Raw genomic sequence first — 19,103 nt, 5'->3', positions numbered from 1 at the left:
GGGCTGGGGGGTCGCGGGGTGACCCCCGCCACACACGGGTGTGTCCCCAGGGCCACATGGCCCCCATCCCCCCCAGAGCCGCCCCTTGGCCGCCGGGGCTGGCGCACGCTGCGGAGAAGCCGCGGGCATTGCGCAAGGCGGCCGCGCTCCAGCTGCCGGTGCGGCCGCGGCCCCCCGCTCCGAGGCTGTTTTGTTTGCTCAAAGCCTGTTTGCTCAGAGGCTGTTTTTGCTCTTCCCTTCCGCTCCACGTGATGCCTTGGGCCCAAAACTCGCCCTGCTCGGCGCGGAGACCGCGGCTCCTCCAGCATGACCGTCAGCTTGGCGCTGCGGGCGCTCGTGATGCTCCCGCTGGGGCTGTGCTGGCCGCCGCTCCCAGAGGTGAGTGTGACCTCCAGAACAGCCCTTCCAGGAACGCTTCGGTGTTTCTAAGAAAAGTTAAAAAAAATTTTAAAAAAGAAGAAGAGGAGACGACAGGATTCTAAGCCAAACTGCGTCCGAGCTCACTAATCACGAAGATAAAGCTGTTTCCTCTGGGTGGCTGTTGTGCAGCCCGTGCTTAGCGCGGAGTAAAGCCACGAGAACTTGGCTCTGGGACTTGCTGAGCTGTTAGCTGGCGTTCCTTCCAGGTTAGGTCCAGAGAAGGGATAGTCTTGTATCCATTTGTTTTTCGTGAAAAAAATGTAAAGCTCTTCTTCTTCTTGCAGAAATTCCTCAGCGCTTTGGATGTGGAAGATGTTCTCTCTTACTTTGGAACCAGCTCAGTGCCTGATGGTATGCAGGGCTCAAGTCCTTCTTTGGTTTAGAGCACATCTGTCAGTTGATTTCCAGTCCTGGGTGTTTGACAGTGCTGAGAACACTGATTAACAGCCCCTGGTCTGACAAGCATTTGCTGTTCTTGAGTCCCAGTGCAAGTGAGACAATCTGGGTTTCAGTGTGAGAGTGGCTGAAGAGCTGGGTCAGAGTGTAAAATCTGCTGAAGGAGATGTGTTCAATCTCTTTGCATATTTCTGCTGCAGTCCCCACTCTCTGCATTGGTGTTTTTCTATGATCTTCTGACAAAAGCTTTAGACTAAGGGTAACTTTAAATACTTGTTAATTTTTTTTTAAGATAAATGCACAAAGAAATTTGAATTCTAGGTCTGGATTGATGATAGTTCAGAATAAGGATATGTTTTGGAGTCTCAAATCCCTAAAGGAAGGGTATTGTCTCCTTTTGAATTCACCTAGTGCTCATCCCAGTGTCTTTTTCTGGATTGTAATTCCCACTCAGTAATAGGTAAAATCTGCAGGAATGAAACTGTCTCAGCCTTTTTTAGATGAACTGTTCTCCTTAGTGAGAGAGCAAAAGCAGCAATAAATGCAGTGCTGTGTGTTCCCAGTCAGATTATCCTCACTTTGGAATACCCAAAAGCACAGGAATTCTCTGACTGTTGACACCATGACCCCAAGAGGCCACGGTTGGCGTTTGTAGGGTATTTTTCCTGGGGAGATAGACCTTACACTGGGGTTTTGTGTATCATCATTTCTCATAACTGCTCCCCTTGTTCTGATCTTGTTTCATTTCTTTCAGTACCTGAGTTCATTGTGGCTGAGCCAACTTGCCCTTGTAAAGAAGAACATTTTGGGCTGAGGCCCTGTCGGGTCCAGCATTGCTCCATCCAGGCCTGGGGCCAGCTCTATGCCTTCGAATTTCTAGAGGACCACGCCCTCCTTTCCTCCTCCTTTGTGAGCAGCCAGGTGGTGAACTCTTCCTTTATTTTACTGAAGAGATTCCCAGGGAACTGCTTTGCAGGTGGAAAGCCCCTGCAGCCTCCTGGGGCCACGTGCAGGGTCACCTTCTGTGAAGGGCACCTGGTGAGTATGAGCTGAAAGAGCCTTTGGAGGGTGGCAGCTTCATGCCCCAAACATGTGTGAAGCATCCACTGAATGAATCTTTGCCATCTCCATGGATAGCAAATGTCTTTGGAAAAACTCAGAGGTGGAATTTAATCTCCTTTAGCAAGGACTCGTCACCGTGGGTGAGGAGAAGATTCACATCAGGCCAGTCAGGAGCAAAGATGTGGCTCTGCTGAGGGACCTTGGCTTCTCCAACCCTCACATCCTGTTCAAAAGTGCTGCAAGAGAGGCAAAGCCAGCGAGAGGTAACAGACATGGGGAGGGAGCCCTGCTGGAAGAGCTGTCTCCAGGGGGATTGCTTCCATGAGCTCAGAGGAAAAATTGGTGTTCACAAATACATGAGTAGACTCAAAAACATTTTTCACCTTGCTGAGGTGTGCCCAGTGTGTTTGATGTGGGTGGTTGTTATTTTGATAGCACAGGTGTGTTGTTAAAGCTGCTGACAGGTGGAAGACACCAACAGAAGTGGGAAACCCGAGCTGGCCCCTGAAGAAGGGGACTCACAGCTGTGTTATTGCAGCCTTTGGGGAAAAGGAGTGGATCTGTAGGATCTTTTATGGTGCTTTTGAACCTCCCCGTGCCCTTTTGTGCTGTTCAGCAGGGCGGGCTCCTCCTCGCCTGCAGAAGAGGGCTGAGGCAGCTGTCAAACATCTGGAGCTGATGGTGGTGGCAGGGCCAGATGTTTACTTGTACCACAAAGAGGACACAGAGCGATACGTCCTGGCCAACCTGAACATTGTGAGTGGCTCTGTGGTGCTGCCCCAGAGTGGGCTCCAGGCTGTGTCCCAGGCAGCACCTCTGGGAGGGCACTCTCAGGGTGGTTGGGGTCACCTGTCCCTGGTGCAGAGCTCATGTGCAGGGCATTGCTCTGTGCTTCCCTAGGCACAAAATTCCCCGAATTCCCTTGCACAAGGAGCTGCATGAGTAAAAGAAGATCTTAGAGGATTTAAAACCCACATAGAAAATGTAGCTCTGAGTTTCATGACTAACGTTGCAACTCACATAAAGAGTTTTCTCACCCTGTTGCTTTCAGGGGGATTGAGCTAAATCCACTGAATCAATCTCATATTTTACATTTCAGTGTTTTATTTCTATTGCATAATTTTCATGTCTCCCTTTGCTATTATTAAGAACTTGGCTTGGCATTTTCAATGTGTGTACTGCAGAAAAAGTCTCTGGCGTTCGCTCCCCTATGAAATTTTTCATGCAGATTCTTCTCTCTGCTTCAGAGTGTCTGACAAATCCAACCTCATCTCTCGACAGGTTTATTCACATTTGTATGTGTTAACATTTGCATATGTTAATGTTGTAGTTACCTTTGTAGTGAGTGCAGCCCAGTTCTTGGGGAACAGCGAGTGGGAATCCCCAAACCCCTTCTTTACTGACTCCTTTCTGTCTCTTCTCAGGGAGCAGAGCTGCTCAGAGATGCCTCACTGGGGGCTCATTTCAGGGTTCACCTCATGCAAATGCTGGTTTTGAGAGAGCCAGAGGTAAGGAGAGGGCTGTGTTTGAGTGTTGTCCAAGCTCAAAGCTGTTTGGAATGTGCCAACGTGTGCCTTCCCTCCAGGCAGAGCTGAACATCACAACCAACATCACCTCCTCCCTCATCAGCGTCTGTGAGTGGAGCAAGAGGGTGAACCCCCAGAACGACTCTGACCCCCAGCATGCTGACATTGTCCTCTACATCACCAGGTGCTGAGCTCCCTGCCCTGGGAGGGACTGGGAAATAGGATTAGGTCATTTCATTCAGTTCTGCTTGTCTGAGGACATCTGGATTTTTTAATGGGGAATCGTCATAAATTTTGAGCAGTGGGCACTTGTGGGACCCTATTGCTGCCATCTTGCCCCAGGGAACTCCATGTGTCAAAAGAAAGGTAGCTGGATTCCAGACCAGGAAAGCTCAGATCAATTCAGCTGAATGCCTAAACCTGACTTTCCTTGCTGTGGGGGTTCTTTGCTCTTTCCTCTCTGTGTCTCCCTTACTTTAGGTTTGACCTGGAGCTGCCTGATGGGAACAAGGAGCTTCGTGGAGTGACTCAGTTAGGGGGAGCGTGCTCCTCCTTCTGGAGCTGTGTGATTACCCAGGACACTGGCTTTGACCTTGGAGTCACCATAGCCCATGAGATTGGGCACAGGTCAGTAGGAAACTGCCAGAGCAGCTCAGGAGGTTTTATTCAGGTAAACACATCCTCCAGTTCAAGGAAAAAAGCAAAAGGACCCCTTGACATAAAAGGGAATTCCCCATAGATTATTCTAAACCTTTTGGTCATGGTCATGGATTATTTTGGAAAGAGTTCCTTGCATTTCTTGCATTCCTGCAAGCTCTGTGACAAGTAGAAGCTGCAAAGAGGAGAGAAGCCCTTTGTGACAACAGTAGAAGGAAGGGCTGCAGAGGGAGCTCAGTCCTTGCTTAGAGAAGAGAGGCTCTGAGGGAATGCAGCCTCTGGGTTTCTTCTCCTCAGGGCTCTGTGCTGCTTCTGTTACAGCCTTGGAATTGCCCACGATGGCGAGGGGAATCTGTGCAGCAGCAGTGGTTACATCATGGGCTCAGCAGGAAACCACAACAGCATCGACCTCACCTGGTCTCCGTGCAGTCGGGAGCAGTTCCTGGCCCTTGTCAGGTAAGGGAATGGTTGAGTTCTTCAGTTCCCTGTGCTGGGAGCTTAGGAGAGAAAACCTCAAAGAATAAAAAAAAAAAATACTGAAAAATGAGGAACAGTGAAAAGCTTGGGGGTTGTTTATCTCTTAGCACTTGTTGCTGAGGTTAAACCCAGTTTTTGCTTCGCGTAGCTGGAAGTGGCTTTGGTTGGTGCCTGACGTGCCTGGGCTGGGGTGGATTTCTCAGACACTGGCTCAGCCTGCACATTTTATTTACACCATCAGAGCATCCAGGCTCAGACAGGCACTGCAGGCTGTGTGCTGGCTGGGTGCAGGACAGGAATGGGATAGAACTCCAGCAGCAGGGAACTCTGAGCATCTCCAGGCAGCTGCTGCAACTAAATCCATCCCAGCCCACAGCGAGCATGTGTTGTCTGGGAAAGCAGCAGCCAACTCCCAGAGTGAAACTCAGCACAAGTTTGCAAACATGTCATTGTCCTCACTACCCACAGCTGGGAAAGTGATATTCCTCATGTTTCTATCAGTACAGGCCAAACAAGCTGCTTGAATGACCTGCCGGACATGGACGGCAGCATCCCGGGGTGGAAGCCTGGCTTGTACTACGGAGCAGATGAGCAATGTAAAATAGCCTTTGGGAGTGTGGCCACAGCTTGCACCTTTGCTGACAGCAATGTTGTAGGTAGAAAGTTTGTCTGTCTTGCTAAGGGCAGCAGGGAAACAGTCAGGAGCCAAAATTCGGGGAAAGGGGGCTGGCAGCATTTTTATTCTGACAGGATTGAAGGTGCTTTTCTGCCACAGATTTCTTGGCAAGGCTTTAAAAATGTTTCCCTTCTTTCCATCACTTCCTTCCTCCACATAAATCTCCTGTAAGGTTTGCACAGTTGGGTGCTGTTGTGCACAGCTGGCCTGGCAGTGCTGGGTGCACCCACCCAGGGTCCTGCCTTGGGGAGTTCTTGTTCACTGGATTCCTCCAGCTTCCCCGCCACAGCTCAAATCCCTTTGTCTGGGAAACACAGCGTGTTTAATAGCTGCCATCTGGACATGTTTTGTTAATGAGGAAACACTAAGGTGGGTGAAACTTTAATTGCTTCAGTTGATCATCTTCCAGCATTACAGCTGGTGATCACTACAGTGATGGTCTTTTGACTTGCCCACAGCTTTTGCCCAATAGCAGGAAAAATGAGGGAACTTGCACTGTTGGGTGTCTGTGAGAAAAGCTGGGACATGCACAATTTAGACTTTTGGGGCTGCTGTGTTGTTGAGCCTGACTCCCTGATTTTCTTGTCACACCAGGACATCTGTAAAGTTCTCTCATGCCATGTACAACCGGCAGAAAAATCCAGCTGTACTCGGCTTCTGGTTCCCCTCCTGGATGGAACTGAGTGTGGGATCAACAAGGTAAGGAGGCTCCCACCAGCAGTGGGTGTGGTGCTGTGGAGCTCAGACAGCGAAGCTTTGTCAGTGTCTGGAGGGTACCTGGCACTCGCTGCCCCTTGGCCAGGGAGCTAAAACCAGTCACAACCTGGTACCATTATGTCCTGATCGTGCTGTTTCCACCTTGTCTTTATCTCTGGAGTTGCTTCGCAGTTCTATAGCCTGATATCTGAGCTCTCCTTCAACTTGAAATGACCTGCCTGCTCTGTTTTTTAACCCCAGCCTCATGTTAGACCCTAATTAGGCATGGGACTTTTCAGCCTCTAGCGAGAAGCTGCCTCATTCACCTTGGGATTCTCCGTTACTGGGCTGCCAAAGATGGGGACTTGTGCCAACCAAAAGGTTGGCCCTGCTGGGTTCACTGCTGCCAGTTCTCTGTGTTCTTGTGTGTTCTTGGTCCTAGTGGTGCTCCAAGGGTCAGTGCAGCTCTCTGGAGGAGCTGAACCCCATGGCTGTGGTCCATGGGCACTGGTCTGCCTGGAGCCCCCTCTCCCCATGCTCCCGCAGCTGCGGCGGGGGGGTCGTGGTGAGGCAGCGCTTCTGTAACAACCCCAGGTGAGAGTGGGGACCTGGCTGTCCTCAGGGCCTCGGGGCTGAGTCTTCCTCTTTGCTTGGGACAATCCTGCCTCTGTTGAGGAATTCTGTCATTTCCAGGCCTGCTTTTGGGGGGCAGGAGTGCCACGGTGCCAGCGTGCAAGCAGAGATGTGCAATACACAGGTAATGGAGCTTGACATCATCTGAGCTTCTCTTTGAACCTTTTGAGGGCTGTGTGTTTTGTGACTGTCCTTCCCACAGCTGGCTGTTCTGGGAAAGAGGACTAAAGATCTGGTGTACAGCCTCCATCTGTCTGACAGCACGAGAGGTATTTGTGCCACTGAAGGCAGCAGGATTATTGGATAGCATTGTTCACATGTAATGAAGCATTTTCTCTATGCCCCCATAGCAGGACAGATGCTGAGAAAACAGTGACTCACAATGATGGTTTTCTTCAGAGGGACTTTCTTGTATGGTTCCTGTTTTCCTTATCTATTTATTTTGTATAAATAGCAAAGATATCAGCTTCCAAGCACAATTCTCTGCATATCCTGCAGCCTCCCTTTAAAGTGGTTTTCTTTCTTGGCATTGTGTGGGTGTTTTACTTAGCAGCCACTGTGTTTTGCCTTTAGCTAGAGGGTTAAATGCTGCTTGGGACCCTGTGCTCAGTCACTTCTTTTCCTTACACAACAATCTCTCTGGGATCCAGGCCTGTCTGATGACCCAGCAGGACTTCATGGCTGAACAGTGTGCAGCAACAAATTTAAAGCCACTGTACCTTGATGTAGAAACACCCTCCTTTTATACCTGGACGTCTGCTCTTGGCTTTGCCAAAGGTAAGGAGTGTCTGAAACCTCAGTTTGTGCAGGGAGTGCTCATGCACCTGTCTGTACTTTGGAGTTGAAAGGCTGTTCCACTGTTTTAGTTTTCACATGAAACCTGGGTACTCTCTGACAGATCATAGAATCCCAGATTGGTTTGGGTTGGAAGGGACCTTAAAACTCATCTCATCCCACCATGGCAGGGACACCTTCCACTATCCCAGGTTGCTCCAAGCCCTGTCCAACCTGGCCTTGGACACTGCCAGGGATGGGAGTCCACAACTTCTCTGGGCTTTTTCCCATTGCTGATGAGCAGCCACGTGCCTTCCTGAAAGAGTAACTCCTTCCTTGTGCCTGCTGCTCCAGGGGACCTGCTCTGCAAGCACATGTGCAGGGCCGTGGGGAAGGAGTTCATGGTGAGCCGCGGGGACAATTTCCTGGATGGAACCAGGTGTGAGCAGGATGACACGGAGCACCACGGGGATCTCCATCTGTGTGTGATGGGGAGATGCAGAGTAAGTGACTGGGGAGTCCAGGTGAACCCCTGACTGGTGATCTGCACCAAAGGAGTCAGGGGAAATCGTGCTAGGAAAAAACACAGTGCCCCAAACAACAGAGCGAGCTCTTCTCAGAAGAGAGTTTTGTTCTTGGTGTGTTGGATGGAGTCCAAAAATCTACTGATCTGTCTGTGCATCCAATGCCCTCTAGATAAGACATTCTGCTAATTATGCAGTAAACACACAGGGCTATTCACCCCTAAGCCAAGAAGCAAATTGGTTTATGTGTTGGTGGAGGAGACGTCATGAGCTGCTCAGTTTGCCTGCTGTAATTAGCCCCACAAAATGTCTTGGAGGCAAGTTCCATGACTTGAATTACTGGGCCAGTGGCAAGATAAGGAGCAAAACCTGGGGATCACAAGTCGACAGATTGATTTTTGGAATATCACTGATCAAAACTGGAGTTTTTTTCCTGGGTTGGACCTGAGGAAGGCATTCTTTCCCGATGACCTTGGATACAACTCCCCCGCGCCGTCTGCATTTTAGGAACTGCTCGGAGCTGACCCGGCTGGATGTTTTCTGTTGTTTCTTTACATTCCCAGAATACTCTTTGTAAATTTTATGTTTTTCTCATTATCCTCGTGCTCACCGTGTTTTGTGAAGTGTTTCCCCCCATGAACAGCAGAGGGTGTAGGCACAACCTGTTCTGATTTTGGCTGTTTTATTGGCAGCAGTGATAAATATGCATGTTATGGCAGCTTCCAAAGCCTGGGATCAGTGCCTCCAGCATAAATTCAGCAGTTGCATATGTTTTGCTGTTAAGCCTGCTGAGATCCTCCTGTAGCTTTGTGTAAATTAGTCTTGTTCGTGGGAATGGGGATAGAATCTCTCTTCTGAGTTCCATGGGACTGAAGGATGTGAGCTAGGTTTGGCTTTGGGAGTTTGGGGAGCTAAAGATTCCTTCAGAACCTGCCATTCATGTTTACTGTCCCCCTGGGCTTTTGTTTTTTTCCTCCCTCCCTCCCTCCCTCCAGAAAGAGTTCATAGAAGAGAGCACAGAGCTTTGGGTTTAGGTCACAGGAGAGATCTTTTTGGGCTGCTTCTTATGGGAAAGAAAATGTCACAGTTACTGAGAGCTGTGCTCTCAGCTAAGACCTCCCAGTCCCTGGCTTTGCACGCTGCTGCCCAGTGGTAGGTCTAGGTACAAACTGCATCTTTTTCTTCAATGTCTTCCTAAACCCAAATTGCAAAGGGAAAGGGCAGTTTCAGGAATTCAGGCAATGTTGCTTTTGCTCACTTGTTTTCTCAGAGCAGGCCGGGCTGACAGACTCTCTCCTCTGCTCAGGCATTCGGGTGTGACGGCCAGATGGGCTCCAGGAAGGTCATGGATCCCTGCAAGGTCTGTGGGGGTGATAACTCCACTTGCACCCAAGTGAGTGGATCCTACACAGAAGGAAAAGCTCAAGGTGTGTAGCCCTCCCCCTCAGGCTCTGCATTGTGCTGCTGTTTGTGTGCAGAGTCAGTGTTCACAATCTTCTGTATGTGACTTCTCCCTTCTGCTTCTGCTTGATTTTATTTTATGGAGGGTATGGAGATGGATTTTGGGTGGTCCAATGGAGTGAGGTAGCTCTCGTGTAGGCAGAGTGCTTTTTTGGTCAGAATTCTCTGGATGTGGATCAGAAATGTTAACTGTTTGGGAAGCCCAGCAAATTGTTGGGAGCTGGGGGTGATATCAGATCACAGAATCATAAATATCCTGAGCTGGAAGGGATCCACAAGGATCATTGGGTCCAACTCCTGGCCCTGCACAGGACAGCCCAACAATCCCACCACATCCCTGAGGGTGTTGTTTGTGCTTCCTGAGATGTTCAATGTCCATTTGGGAACTGGTCTGGCTCTTGCAGTCTCACCTTGAGATATTAGCAGAAAACCTAAAAAGAACCGTAGAAAGGTGAGAACAGGACACAGAATCCAGCTCAGTTGTGTTTGCTGTGTCACCGTCACCGTGTTCAAGCTGAGGAGCAGGGTCAGTGTGAATTCAGGAGTTGAGCTGCAATCTCTAGCTTTCCCAACAGAGGTTCAGTGCTGGAAGGTGACCACATCTTCCTCCTTTCCACCCTTCCAGAGTACGTGACATTTCTGTCCCTGCCCTACAACACCACCTCGGTCCATGTTGCCAACAGGAGGCCTCTCTTCACACACCTGGGTGAGTGGAATGAAAAGGAGAGGAGGGGATGCAGGCAGGGCTGAAAGGAGCTTGTGCCAACAAAGAAATGGAATTCTTGGTGCTGCGTGTTGCTCGTGGGATGCTCTCCAGTGGGAAGCTGCAGAAGACACGCTCCTTGGGATGCCCAACTTGGGCCAAAGTGGTTCCTACCAAGTGGGGAGCCAGTAGCTGCCAGCACCAGGGGATCCTGGTGACCACACCTTGTCTCTTAACATCACTGCTCCTCCAGCTGTGAAGGTTAAAGGCGAGTACGTGGTGGCTGGAAAAGGAAAAATCTCACAGAATGTCACCTACCCGTCAGTTCTGGAGGACAACCAGATCAAATACCAAGTGTTTCTCACCAAGGACAACCTGCCAAGCCTGGAGGAGATCCATGTGGATGGGCCAACGCAGGAAGAAATTGAAATACAGGTACATTAAAGCAGCAGAGCTGGAAGGGGGCCAGGCAGAAGTGGGCAGGTTTGGGTGGCTTTGCTGCAGAACCCAGGTGTGGTGGATTCAGGTGACTTTGTGTCCAAGGCTGGGGGAGATGGTGTTCACTGGAGAGCGATAGTATTGCTTTTCTGGGGAATGGCTGGGGCTTCCTGCAGGCTTCCTGCAGGTCTGGGGGTGATTGTGTGGGGGAAACCCACACCAAGTTAAACCTTCTGCTTGGTTTAATCATTTTCAGTGCCCAGAATTCACAGGGTGAGTGCTCTGACTGCATCTGCCCGGGGCTGAGGCATTGCAGTGAGGCTCAGGGTTGGATGGAAAGGAGGGGGATTGGCTGCTCCTTCCTCCATCCTAAGGAATAAATCCAAGTTTTCTTGTGCATTGACCACAGTTTTTCCTTGTCCAGGTCTACAGGAGGTACACAAAAGAATATGGCAATGTCACCAACCCAGACATCACCTTCAGCTACTTCGTCCCCAGGGAGAACCTGACCTATGTGTGGATTCCTCAGCAGGGCCCATGTTCAGTGACCTGTGGGGAAGGTGAGGCAGCAGGACTCAGTCTTCCCTTTTTATGGAGACTTCTGGTTTGGTCTGAACTGAATTGAAAAGCAGAGTGCTGGAAATGATTGCTGCAGTTGCCGGTGTTAAACTGAACCAAAGAAAAACGTGGTGGAGCTTTTGAATTAAATGAACAAATCAGCAAATGGGCTGAATCCTCAGAATGATACTGAAAATGTTTGATCATGGAGAGGATTTTTAGACAGGTTTTAACTGAACTCTTGGTTTTAAGACTAAATAATTTTCTCAGATTTTTCAAAGTTCTTGAAGACTGTAATCTGAAGTTGGCTAAACATCAGAAGTCTGAGACCAAAGGGGTATCTGGTATCTAACTAAAGCCTCAGAGCTAATTATGAAACTTCCTTCTTAGAATTCTATTCCTGTGCCATGGCTAATCCTTTCTGTCTCCCTAAAGGAATCATAATGCAGATTGTAACAGTTCACTCTGATAGATGGCCTGACATCTCGTTTACCAGATAATTCAGATGACACTGTCAGGCCTCTCAAGACTTCTGTGACGAGGATTTAGAAAATGCATTAATGAATATTTATGGAAGTCAATCTATACAACTAGTTATGCCTGGAGAGCTTTTCTCCAGCAAATCCCCCAGGTGAACTGAAGTAAAGAGCTCAGAATGCTCCAGAGCCTCCAGCTAATGCAATCACAAACAGGAAAAAAAAAAAAAAGAGAAAGTCAGGACTTAAAATAACAGAAAGTTGAGAATCTGGGCTGGAATTGCACCTTGAGAGCTGTAAGTGGTGCACAGGCCCTCCTTAGCAATGGTCATTATTTGAAAACAAGGAGGGTGGAGCAAAGAGAAGGTTGCTGATTGATTCTGGACATTTGGTGCTCAGGGCTCTCATGCTGCCTGAGATTCAGGAATGCCTGGCTCTCCTGTAGCCCAGTCCTTGAAAGGAGACTCCTTTTAGCTTTGCTTGTAATTTCTTTGAGTCTGACTTTTCATCTGCTTTGCTTTTTAGGTTCGTTATCGTTACAAATCTTCTTTAGAGCTGTAGCTTATGAATATTTCATTCCTTGCCTGCTGCAGGCACTGGAATTCTCCAGTTTCTCTGCCAGCACCTCTAGCCTGGTTTTGGCTGTTGATGATGCCTTTGAGGAGGTTGGTGCTGTCTGAGCACAAAGGCTGTGTGATGATATTACCTGGTCACTTCTACACTATGGCATTTAAAACCATCTCCTCCTAGAGCTTATTTTCTGTCCCTCATCAGTCAGATCATTAGAAATAATTTGTTCCAAATTATGATTGATATCCTTGTTCTTTCAAACAGCCAGTTTAGCGCAACCCTTCCATTTTGGGGATTATCAATCAAACTTCTCCTCTGGTGGGGTGCTCACCTTGGAAAATCACTTTAAAACTCTTGAGGGAGGTTATGTCACAAAGAAGGGGTTTGTGTGTTTACAGAAGTCTGTATTCCCATACACCCCATTTTCTTACACAGGTGACTGAGCGAAGCAAAATCTCTGCATCTTCCTACCAGAGCAGAGGGGAGCTGTTCACTCTGGTTATAACTTCATTTCCTTTTCCTTTTGTATCCCAGGGGTGCTCCCAGTGTTTCATGTGTGCTTTGATCAGACCAGGAATGAAGTAGCAGAGGATCAGTGGTGTCTGGAGCTGCCCCAGCCCCTCCCAGAGCACAAGCCCTGTGCCATGGAGCCGTGCCTGTACAGGTCGGTGTTCTTGGGAGCTCAACTGAATTCCTGCTTTTCTCTGCCACTTAACCCAGGCTCTGCACTGGTGTTGTGCAAGGTGGAAAAAAGAGAGAAGTATGAAGTGGTTTCCTCATAATTACAATGGGGTAGCAGATCCCAAGCCATGTTCTGTCTTTCCTGGTCCCATGAGGTAATTGAGATGTCAGCTGAAGGATTGGGAAATAGTCCTTCCAATGTTTTACAGTAATCTGCTAAATGGAGATACTCTGAGGGCATGGCCAGAAGGAGATGGCTCTCACATCCTCTCCAAGATGGTTCCAACAAAGAGGGTTGACCCTTGTGTTGTTTATTCTGGAAGGAGGACCAAGGGCCAAGCCTGCCCAGACACTGCCCTCACAGACATTTTAGTGTTCAATCAAAAGTGATCACACTGTGAACTATAGCTCCTTAGCTTAGGTGCTTTTAGTCCTTGAAAGCTGTCAGTGAAAGGACTTAAACTGTCCTCTCAGTCACATCCAGACAAAGCTCTTGAAACAGAGAAGCTGAATCCTCTGCATGACCCATTTCTGTAACCAGTGTCCTGAGTAATGAACCTCCCTGATCCAGGTGGGAAACAGAGCGATGCCATTGCCTCCCATTTAGGTGGAAGATGTCTCAGAGAGATGAATGCTCTGCTGTCTGTGGGACTGGAGTTGCCCAGCAGAACCTGACCTGTGTGCAGTTCCATGATGGCCTGGAGACTGTGGTGGATGACAGCTTGTGCCCAGCAGAAGAAAAACCCCTCTCCCTTGTGCCATGTGTGGTCAATGTGTGCCCTTTGGGCTGGGACAAAGTGAGTTTGCTGGCTTGGCTTTTCAGGAACCTCACTGTGAGCTTTGCGCTTTTATCCACCAGTTAAGAACCACCAGCTTACTCCTGGAGCCCGGAGGGTGGTTTGCACCACTGCTCTGCCCAGTTAAAGCTTCATCCTGTCACTTTAGGCAGCTCCATCCCTCTTTAATTAAGCTGCTGGATGCCTCAGTTCATCATGGTGGTTTGTTTAGGGCAGCTGTTTTTTGCTCTGTTCTGAGGAGGAAGATGCACACTTACTTCAGCCTCTGGAGTCACCTGGGCACATCCAGCTGGAAAATCGGACTGTGTATGTCTGGAGCCCTGTAGCTGGGGAGTGTTCTGTCTCCTGTGGTAGAGGTGAGGCCTTTCTGTGCTGCAGGGAAATGTTGCTTGGCTCTAGGTGTGATTTCAGTGCCTGGGAGCCTCGGGGACCTGATCTTTCCCCCTCTACAGTTCTAAGTGTAGCTGTGTTCACAGTTATTTTGGAAGGGGCAAGGAGGCCTGGCTCAGACAGAACAATTTAGAGGGTGGTCTGGCTGCTGCTGTGCTTCAGAGCTGGGGTGATGAGTGCAGTAAGAGTGCCATGGCTTGGGCAGAGTTTGCTTGGTTTGTACACACAGATGTGACACTTCTGACTTACTTTCAACCCTTGTACATCCAAACCACGCAGTCAGATTGCTTCCCTTCCTAGGTAAGGCTCAGCTGCACTATGTTTGTGTGGCTTTTGACACCAAAGAAGAAACCCAGGAGGAAAACTGTCAGCCAGTGCCAAAGCCAGAGAGCAGGGTGGAAGTCTGTGATCTCAACCCCTGCCCACCAAGGTAAAGCAGTTACCAGGAGACAACGAGCCAGTGAGGGGTCTTCCTTCCTCTCTCTGTCTCCAGGGACATGGTGAAGGAAGGGTCAAGCTGCTCTCCCCTTCTTTGGAAGCAAAGCCAGCTGCAAAAACTGTAGCACTGCTCCATATCAGCAAACTCAGAGTTTTTCCTGGGCTGGTACATCTCAGACAGAAATTAAGTGTAGTCCTCAGAGTCTGACTCCAGAGAAAAACCAAAAACCTCTCGATCCCTTATTACTCTGGGAAGCAGGAACAAATCCATAGCTGCAAAAGGTGGTGACACATTTGCCAGCTGTACAGTTTCCACAGAGCATCAAGGAAAGTAGCAAGAATTAAATACTCTCAGAATCTGGAATAGCTGCTCTGAAAACTGAAGGAAATGGATTGCACTTTCCTTAGGATTTGTGGTGAGCTTGCCCTGCCCTATTTGCTGTGGGACTGGAAAGCTACTGGAACTTTTTTTACAGGATGCCACTCCCAGGGCCTCTGGGTCTGATCCTGATCTGAGGGTTCAGTGGTGTGTGTGTTTTGGAGGGAGATAAGATTCTTTCTGCAGTTAAGCCTCTGTGTGTCACCCTGGGGAGGGCGGTGATGGACACAGAGGAAGACTCAGTGTGGATTTGAAATCTGTGGGCTCCTGGCAAAACAGGAATGCCCTCTATATCCAACTCCAAACCTGCTCCAGGCTGCATTCCAAGTACCACAGAGAGTGTGAGGCAGAGAGTGAAGAAGGATTGAAGAGTGAGGGAGCTGCATTGCATTTTCTGCAGTGAGAGACAGGGTGGGGATTCATCACTAACTCACTTTTTCTCCTCCCTGCCCTGCCAGGTGGAAGGTAACCCCAGCTGGGCCCTGCTCCTCCAGCTGTGGGCTGGGCTTAGCAGTGCAGCTGGTCACCTGTGTGCAGATCCTCCACGGCCAGGAGGTCTTGCAGGAGGAACATTTGTGTCCTGTGGCAGAGAAGCCCCTCACCAGTGTCCCCTGTGTCATCCGAACGTGCTCTTACGAGTGGAGCTTCAGCGAGTGGTCAGAGGTACCTGCTCCCCTTCAGTTTTCCAGCTCTTCCCTTCCCTGGAGGCTACAGGGGAGAAGTACAACTTCTGCCTTGTCTGTTGGCTTCCCACAGAAATGCTAAACTGTTTCCAAGGATGTTTTCCATCCTTTCCACTGCCCTGTGTTTAGCAGCCGTAGGTTTGCTTCCCACCTTCCTCAGCTAAAGTTTTGGCTGCAGCCTAGAAATGGTTTTGGCATGTTTTCTCCTGGAATGCAGATATTTTGGGACTTTTTTAGGAAGTGGTTCTGCAATTTAAATATATAGTTTGGAAGATCCCCTGGAAGGTGGGGCATCTTAGAGCTGATGGAACAAGAGCACTGACAGGGCAAGTGGCAGAAGAACATCAGTGAATCCCTCCAGATCGTGCCTGAGCCTATCAATGCATTTATTTCCAAATACCAGCTGGAATGCAGGGATAAAAGCAGTTCTGTGGGTTTGTTCCTCTGCAGTGTTCAACATCCTGTGGGAATGGCATTCAGACCAGGCAGGATTTCTGCCTCAGCTCTCTGACCCACAAGCCCGTGAACCCCCTTTTCTGCCGGCGCTTCCCCAAGGCCATCGTGGTGCGTGGCTGCTCCGCAGGGCCCTGTCCTGAGCAGGAGGGACCCGTGTCCCCTGGGGCAGAGCTGCAGCCAGTGACACCAGCCACACACCTGACAGGAGCTGCAGCTGGCACAGACCACAGACACAAGGACCTGGATGTCCCTCTGTCTGCTGGGCCCCGGGAGCCGACAAAGCCTGGTGGAGGTGAGGAGGACACGGCCAAAAGGTGCTTCCTGTGTGCAGCTGGGCTGTGGTGATCCTGCTGCCAGCCAGGGACAGCAGCATGGGAGGGAATACATGTGGCTGGGAGGGAAACCCTGCTGTTCCAGCATGTCCATGGTACCTGAGCTAGGAGCAATGCCTTGCTTCCCTGTGCTTCCCAAACCTCTTCTGACTTGGGAGCCTGTGGGACAGCAGCTCAAGGCTTCAGGGAGTGTTTAGACAACACTCTCAGGCACATGGTGTTATTCCTGGGGTAGTCCTGTGCAGGGCCAGGAGTTGGACTCCATGATCCTTGTGGATCCCTTCCAACTCAGGATGTTCTGTGGTTCTGGGATTCTGGGATTCTATGACTCTTCCAGTGCTTTACCCAGAAGATGTGACTTTGTCTGTTCATTGTGCCACGGAGGGAATTGCCTTCCTGTAGTTCCTTCTGGGTGTATTTCTCACCTGTCTCTGCTGTCCAGGAGTGTGTGGAAACCTCTTTCTCAATGCCACTGGGATCATCAACATGACAGGCATGGAGAGCAGGGACTGCACGGTGGCCATCGGGCGTCCCCTGAGGGAGGAGATCTCAGTGACCATCCTGGAGAGCTCCCTCAACTGCACTGCAGGTACTGCCTGGAGCTCTGGGATCCAGCCTGGCCCTCTGGCAAATCTGCACCTCTTCTGGTGCCCTGAAAAATTCTGGTTGCCTCAGAGCCTGTGTAATCTCTGAAACCATTTCACTGATTTTTTCTGTTCCACCAAGTTGTTGCCAGATGGAACAAAATGAAGATGCTGCTTGTCCTCCCCTCACACAGTGGCTTCTTACCTGTTCTGTTGATAGATATGAGATGAAAGGAACTTATGGGGTTAAATAAGCTTGTTTTGGCCTGTTATAAAACCAATGTACCCTCTAGCTGGAATCAGCACAGTTAGATTAATTAACTGGCCTGTTCTCATGACAGATTTTGATAAGATAGAAACAAGATGCAGAAATTACTTGATTCCAGACCTGCATAAGAGAGACTGGCTTTTACTTCAAATAAAAGTGTTTCTAGGCCCTGTGCTCATCCGTTCCAGGTGAGGTCCTGCTGTTTTCTGGGCGAATGATGTGGCGGACAGGCTGCAGGAAGCTCCCTCTGTCACTGATAAATTCCAGAACCAACACACTGATTGTGAAACAGCGTGTTGTGCTGCCAGGAAACGGGGTCATTCTGCAGTACAGCAGCAGAACTGCAGCCAAAAAGTATTACCAAGGTACTGTACTGAGAGCTTTGCTCTTGCTGTAGATTAAGGCCCACAGAGTTCCATGAATGGTGGTTGCCTATGGAAATCTATGGAAACCTTGCTTCATTTTTAGCAACTCACAAACCCCTTCTTGAGGAGTGTTGGAATTGGTATTAATTGTGGGCTACCCCTTTGTTTTAAAGGCAAACCCCAGACAGGTGTTTGCTGATGCTTGGAGGTTCCCAGATAAAAATCCCTAGAGAAACTCTTCTGCCTGTGTTTAATTTAAATGATTTCCTTCTTGGAGATGCTGGATACTTCTCTAAACCATCTTCTCTTCTCCCTTTGCCCTGTCAGACTGTGACCAGCAGCTGTTTGGCCCCCAGGGTGAAGTAGTGAATCCTGTGCAGTTGCCTGATCAGAGGCAAGAGGTCGTGTGTCGGACCTTCATCACGGTGGCTCCGCGGCAGCGCATCTCCATCCGTGCCCTGAACACTGACCTGGGCCCTGAAGGCAACCAGACACACTTCAACTATATCCTGGTGAGGAGGCAGGAACCTCACTGGAATGATTTGGATGGGAACAAACCCATCCCCTTTAGAGATTTCCACCCAGATGCACAGTTCAGTCACAAATCAGGGACTCCGATCTCTGTTGTGTAAATGTAGATGGGAATGAGAATTTCTGATACCTACTGTATTTCTTCTAACCTTTGTAGCACAGCTTTTCCCTGAGTGATCAATCTACAAGTCTCCAGTATTTTTTTTTTTTTTTGGTATTTATTTCATCTGTAGCCTGCTGAGATAAAATGGTTTGGTTTTTCCCCTTGCAGGTCCGAGATGTCAGCACCATGAAGACCGTGGTGTTCCATGGGAAGCAGCAATTCCTGTGGCAGTCAACAGGAAGCCAAGCTGAAATTGAATTCCATGAAAACGTTAAGGATCATAGAACCCATTTCTGGGCTGAATATCACGCTATTGAGCCCAAATAAAAGGGGCCAGAGCCACTGCACTGTCCAGTTAGTCACTGCTGCCTGCTCACTGCACACATTTAATCTTCTTGCAACTTCTTCCTCATCTGTTGAGTAGGAACAATATCTGCTGACTCCTTTGGGATCTCTGCATTGATAAAGATCATACAAAAGATGTGTAACCCCCAAATATTTAGCAAATCTTTCTCATACGGAGTTTCTGTCTGATTTGGTTGGCATTAATGCAGTTGACATGTCTGCAGGGGGTGACTTGGGCACTGGAGTGTCAGGGTGGGTCCTGCCTCTGTAATGTGGTGGGACCTTTTAGGAGAGTAATTTAATTTCTTGGTGGCCCAGTATAAACCTCTGTACACCACCAGTTACGTTTTAGCCCTTAAATTCACTCTCTTGCAGTGTAAATTCCCCTCAAAATTGAGGCACAGTGAAACTGTGGAATGGAATGAAGAAGGCAAAGATGAGCTGCCAGCACAAGGAGATGTGTGGGGAGGGCAGTGCCACCCTAGGACAGGTCACTCAAAGCTTGAATGTGTTCAGGAGTTGGCTGAGCTGAGGCACTGCTGGCCTGGGCAAGCCCTGGTGACAGCTGGCTTTATATGGGAGGACTAAATGACATCCTGAAGTGCCTCCCCAGCCACCCTTTCTGTGGCTGTACTATTGCCTATCTGACAGTGATACCAGTACTTCTTTTCTATGAGAAAATAAAAGAATTCTGTCTCTTAATG

General features: G+C 49.2%; 1 protein-coding gene across 4 annotated transcripts; it reads left to right on the top strand.

The window, feature by feature from the left end:
* Position 1: 1 nt before the first annotated feature.
* ADAMTS13 (ADAM metallopeptidase with thrombospondin type 1 motif 13) lies at positions 2-19,101 on the top strand. 4 transcript variants are annotated; one of them, XM_010397791.4, is made up of 29 exons: positions 2-378; positions 705-771; positions 1,571-1,854; positions 2,000-2,141; positions 2,495-2,634; positions 3,303-3,386; positions 3,464-3,588; positions 3,885-4,031; positions 4,383-4,517; positions 5,040-5,190; positions 5,809-5,913; positions 6,353-6,504; positions 6,604-6,667; positions 7,194-7,320; positions 7,672-7,820; positions 9,148-9,268; positions 9,928-10,008; positions 10,259-10,440; positions 10,868-11,003; positions 12,582-12,711; positions 13,336-13,525; positions 13,767-13,881; positions 14,216-14,345; positions 15,191-15,395; positions 15,866-16,163; positions 16,646-16,792; positions 17,244-17,420; positions 17,748-17,932; positions 18,223-18,572. In XM_010397791.4, exons 1-29 carry the CDS (start codon positions 307-309, stop codon positions 18,379-18,381), a joined length of 4,200 nt encoding a protein of 1,399 aa, XP_010396093.3. In that variant the 5' UTR covers positions 2-306; the 3' UTR covers positions 18,382-18,572. The 4 variants fall into 4 exon arrangements, with proteins under 4 accessions (XP_010396093.3, XP_010396092.3, XP_010396091.3 ...); XM_010397790.4 differs by having other exon boundaries at positions 3-378; positions 2,498-2,634; positions 13,764-13,881; XM_010397789.4 differs by having other exon boundaries at positions 4-378; positions 13,764-13,881.
* Positions 19,102-19,103: the final 2 nt, after the last annotated feature.

The sequence above is a fragment of the Corvus cornix genome, chromosome 17 (assembly GCF_000738735.6).
Source record: "Corvus cornix cornix isolate S_Up_H32 chromosome 17, ASM73873v5, whole genome shotgun sequence".
Lineage (NCBI taxonomy): Eukaryota > Metazoa > Chordata > Aves > Passeriformes > Corvidae > Corvus > Corvus cornix.
Note: the sequence above shows the minus strand (reverse complement) of the source record. Positions and strands in the feature narration are given on the sequence as shown.

What these genes read in the sequence shown, in the direction of transcription:
- ADAMTS13 (XM_010397789.4), top strand. Translation starts at nt 307, where the DNA reads ATGACCGTCAGCTTGGCGCTGCGGGCGCTCGTGATGCTCCCGCTGGGG. An exon ending in GCCCATGAGATTGGGCACAG is followed by an intron (nt 4,032 to 4,382) that starts GTCAGTAGGAAA and finishes CTTCTGTTACAG; the next exon opens with CCTTGGAATTGCCCACGATG. An exon ending in GCCTCTCTTCACACACCTGG is followed by an intron (nt 10,009 to 10,258) that starts GTGAGTGGAATG and finishes CTGCTCCTCCAG; the next exon opens with CTGTGAAGGTTAAAGGCGAG.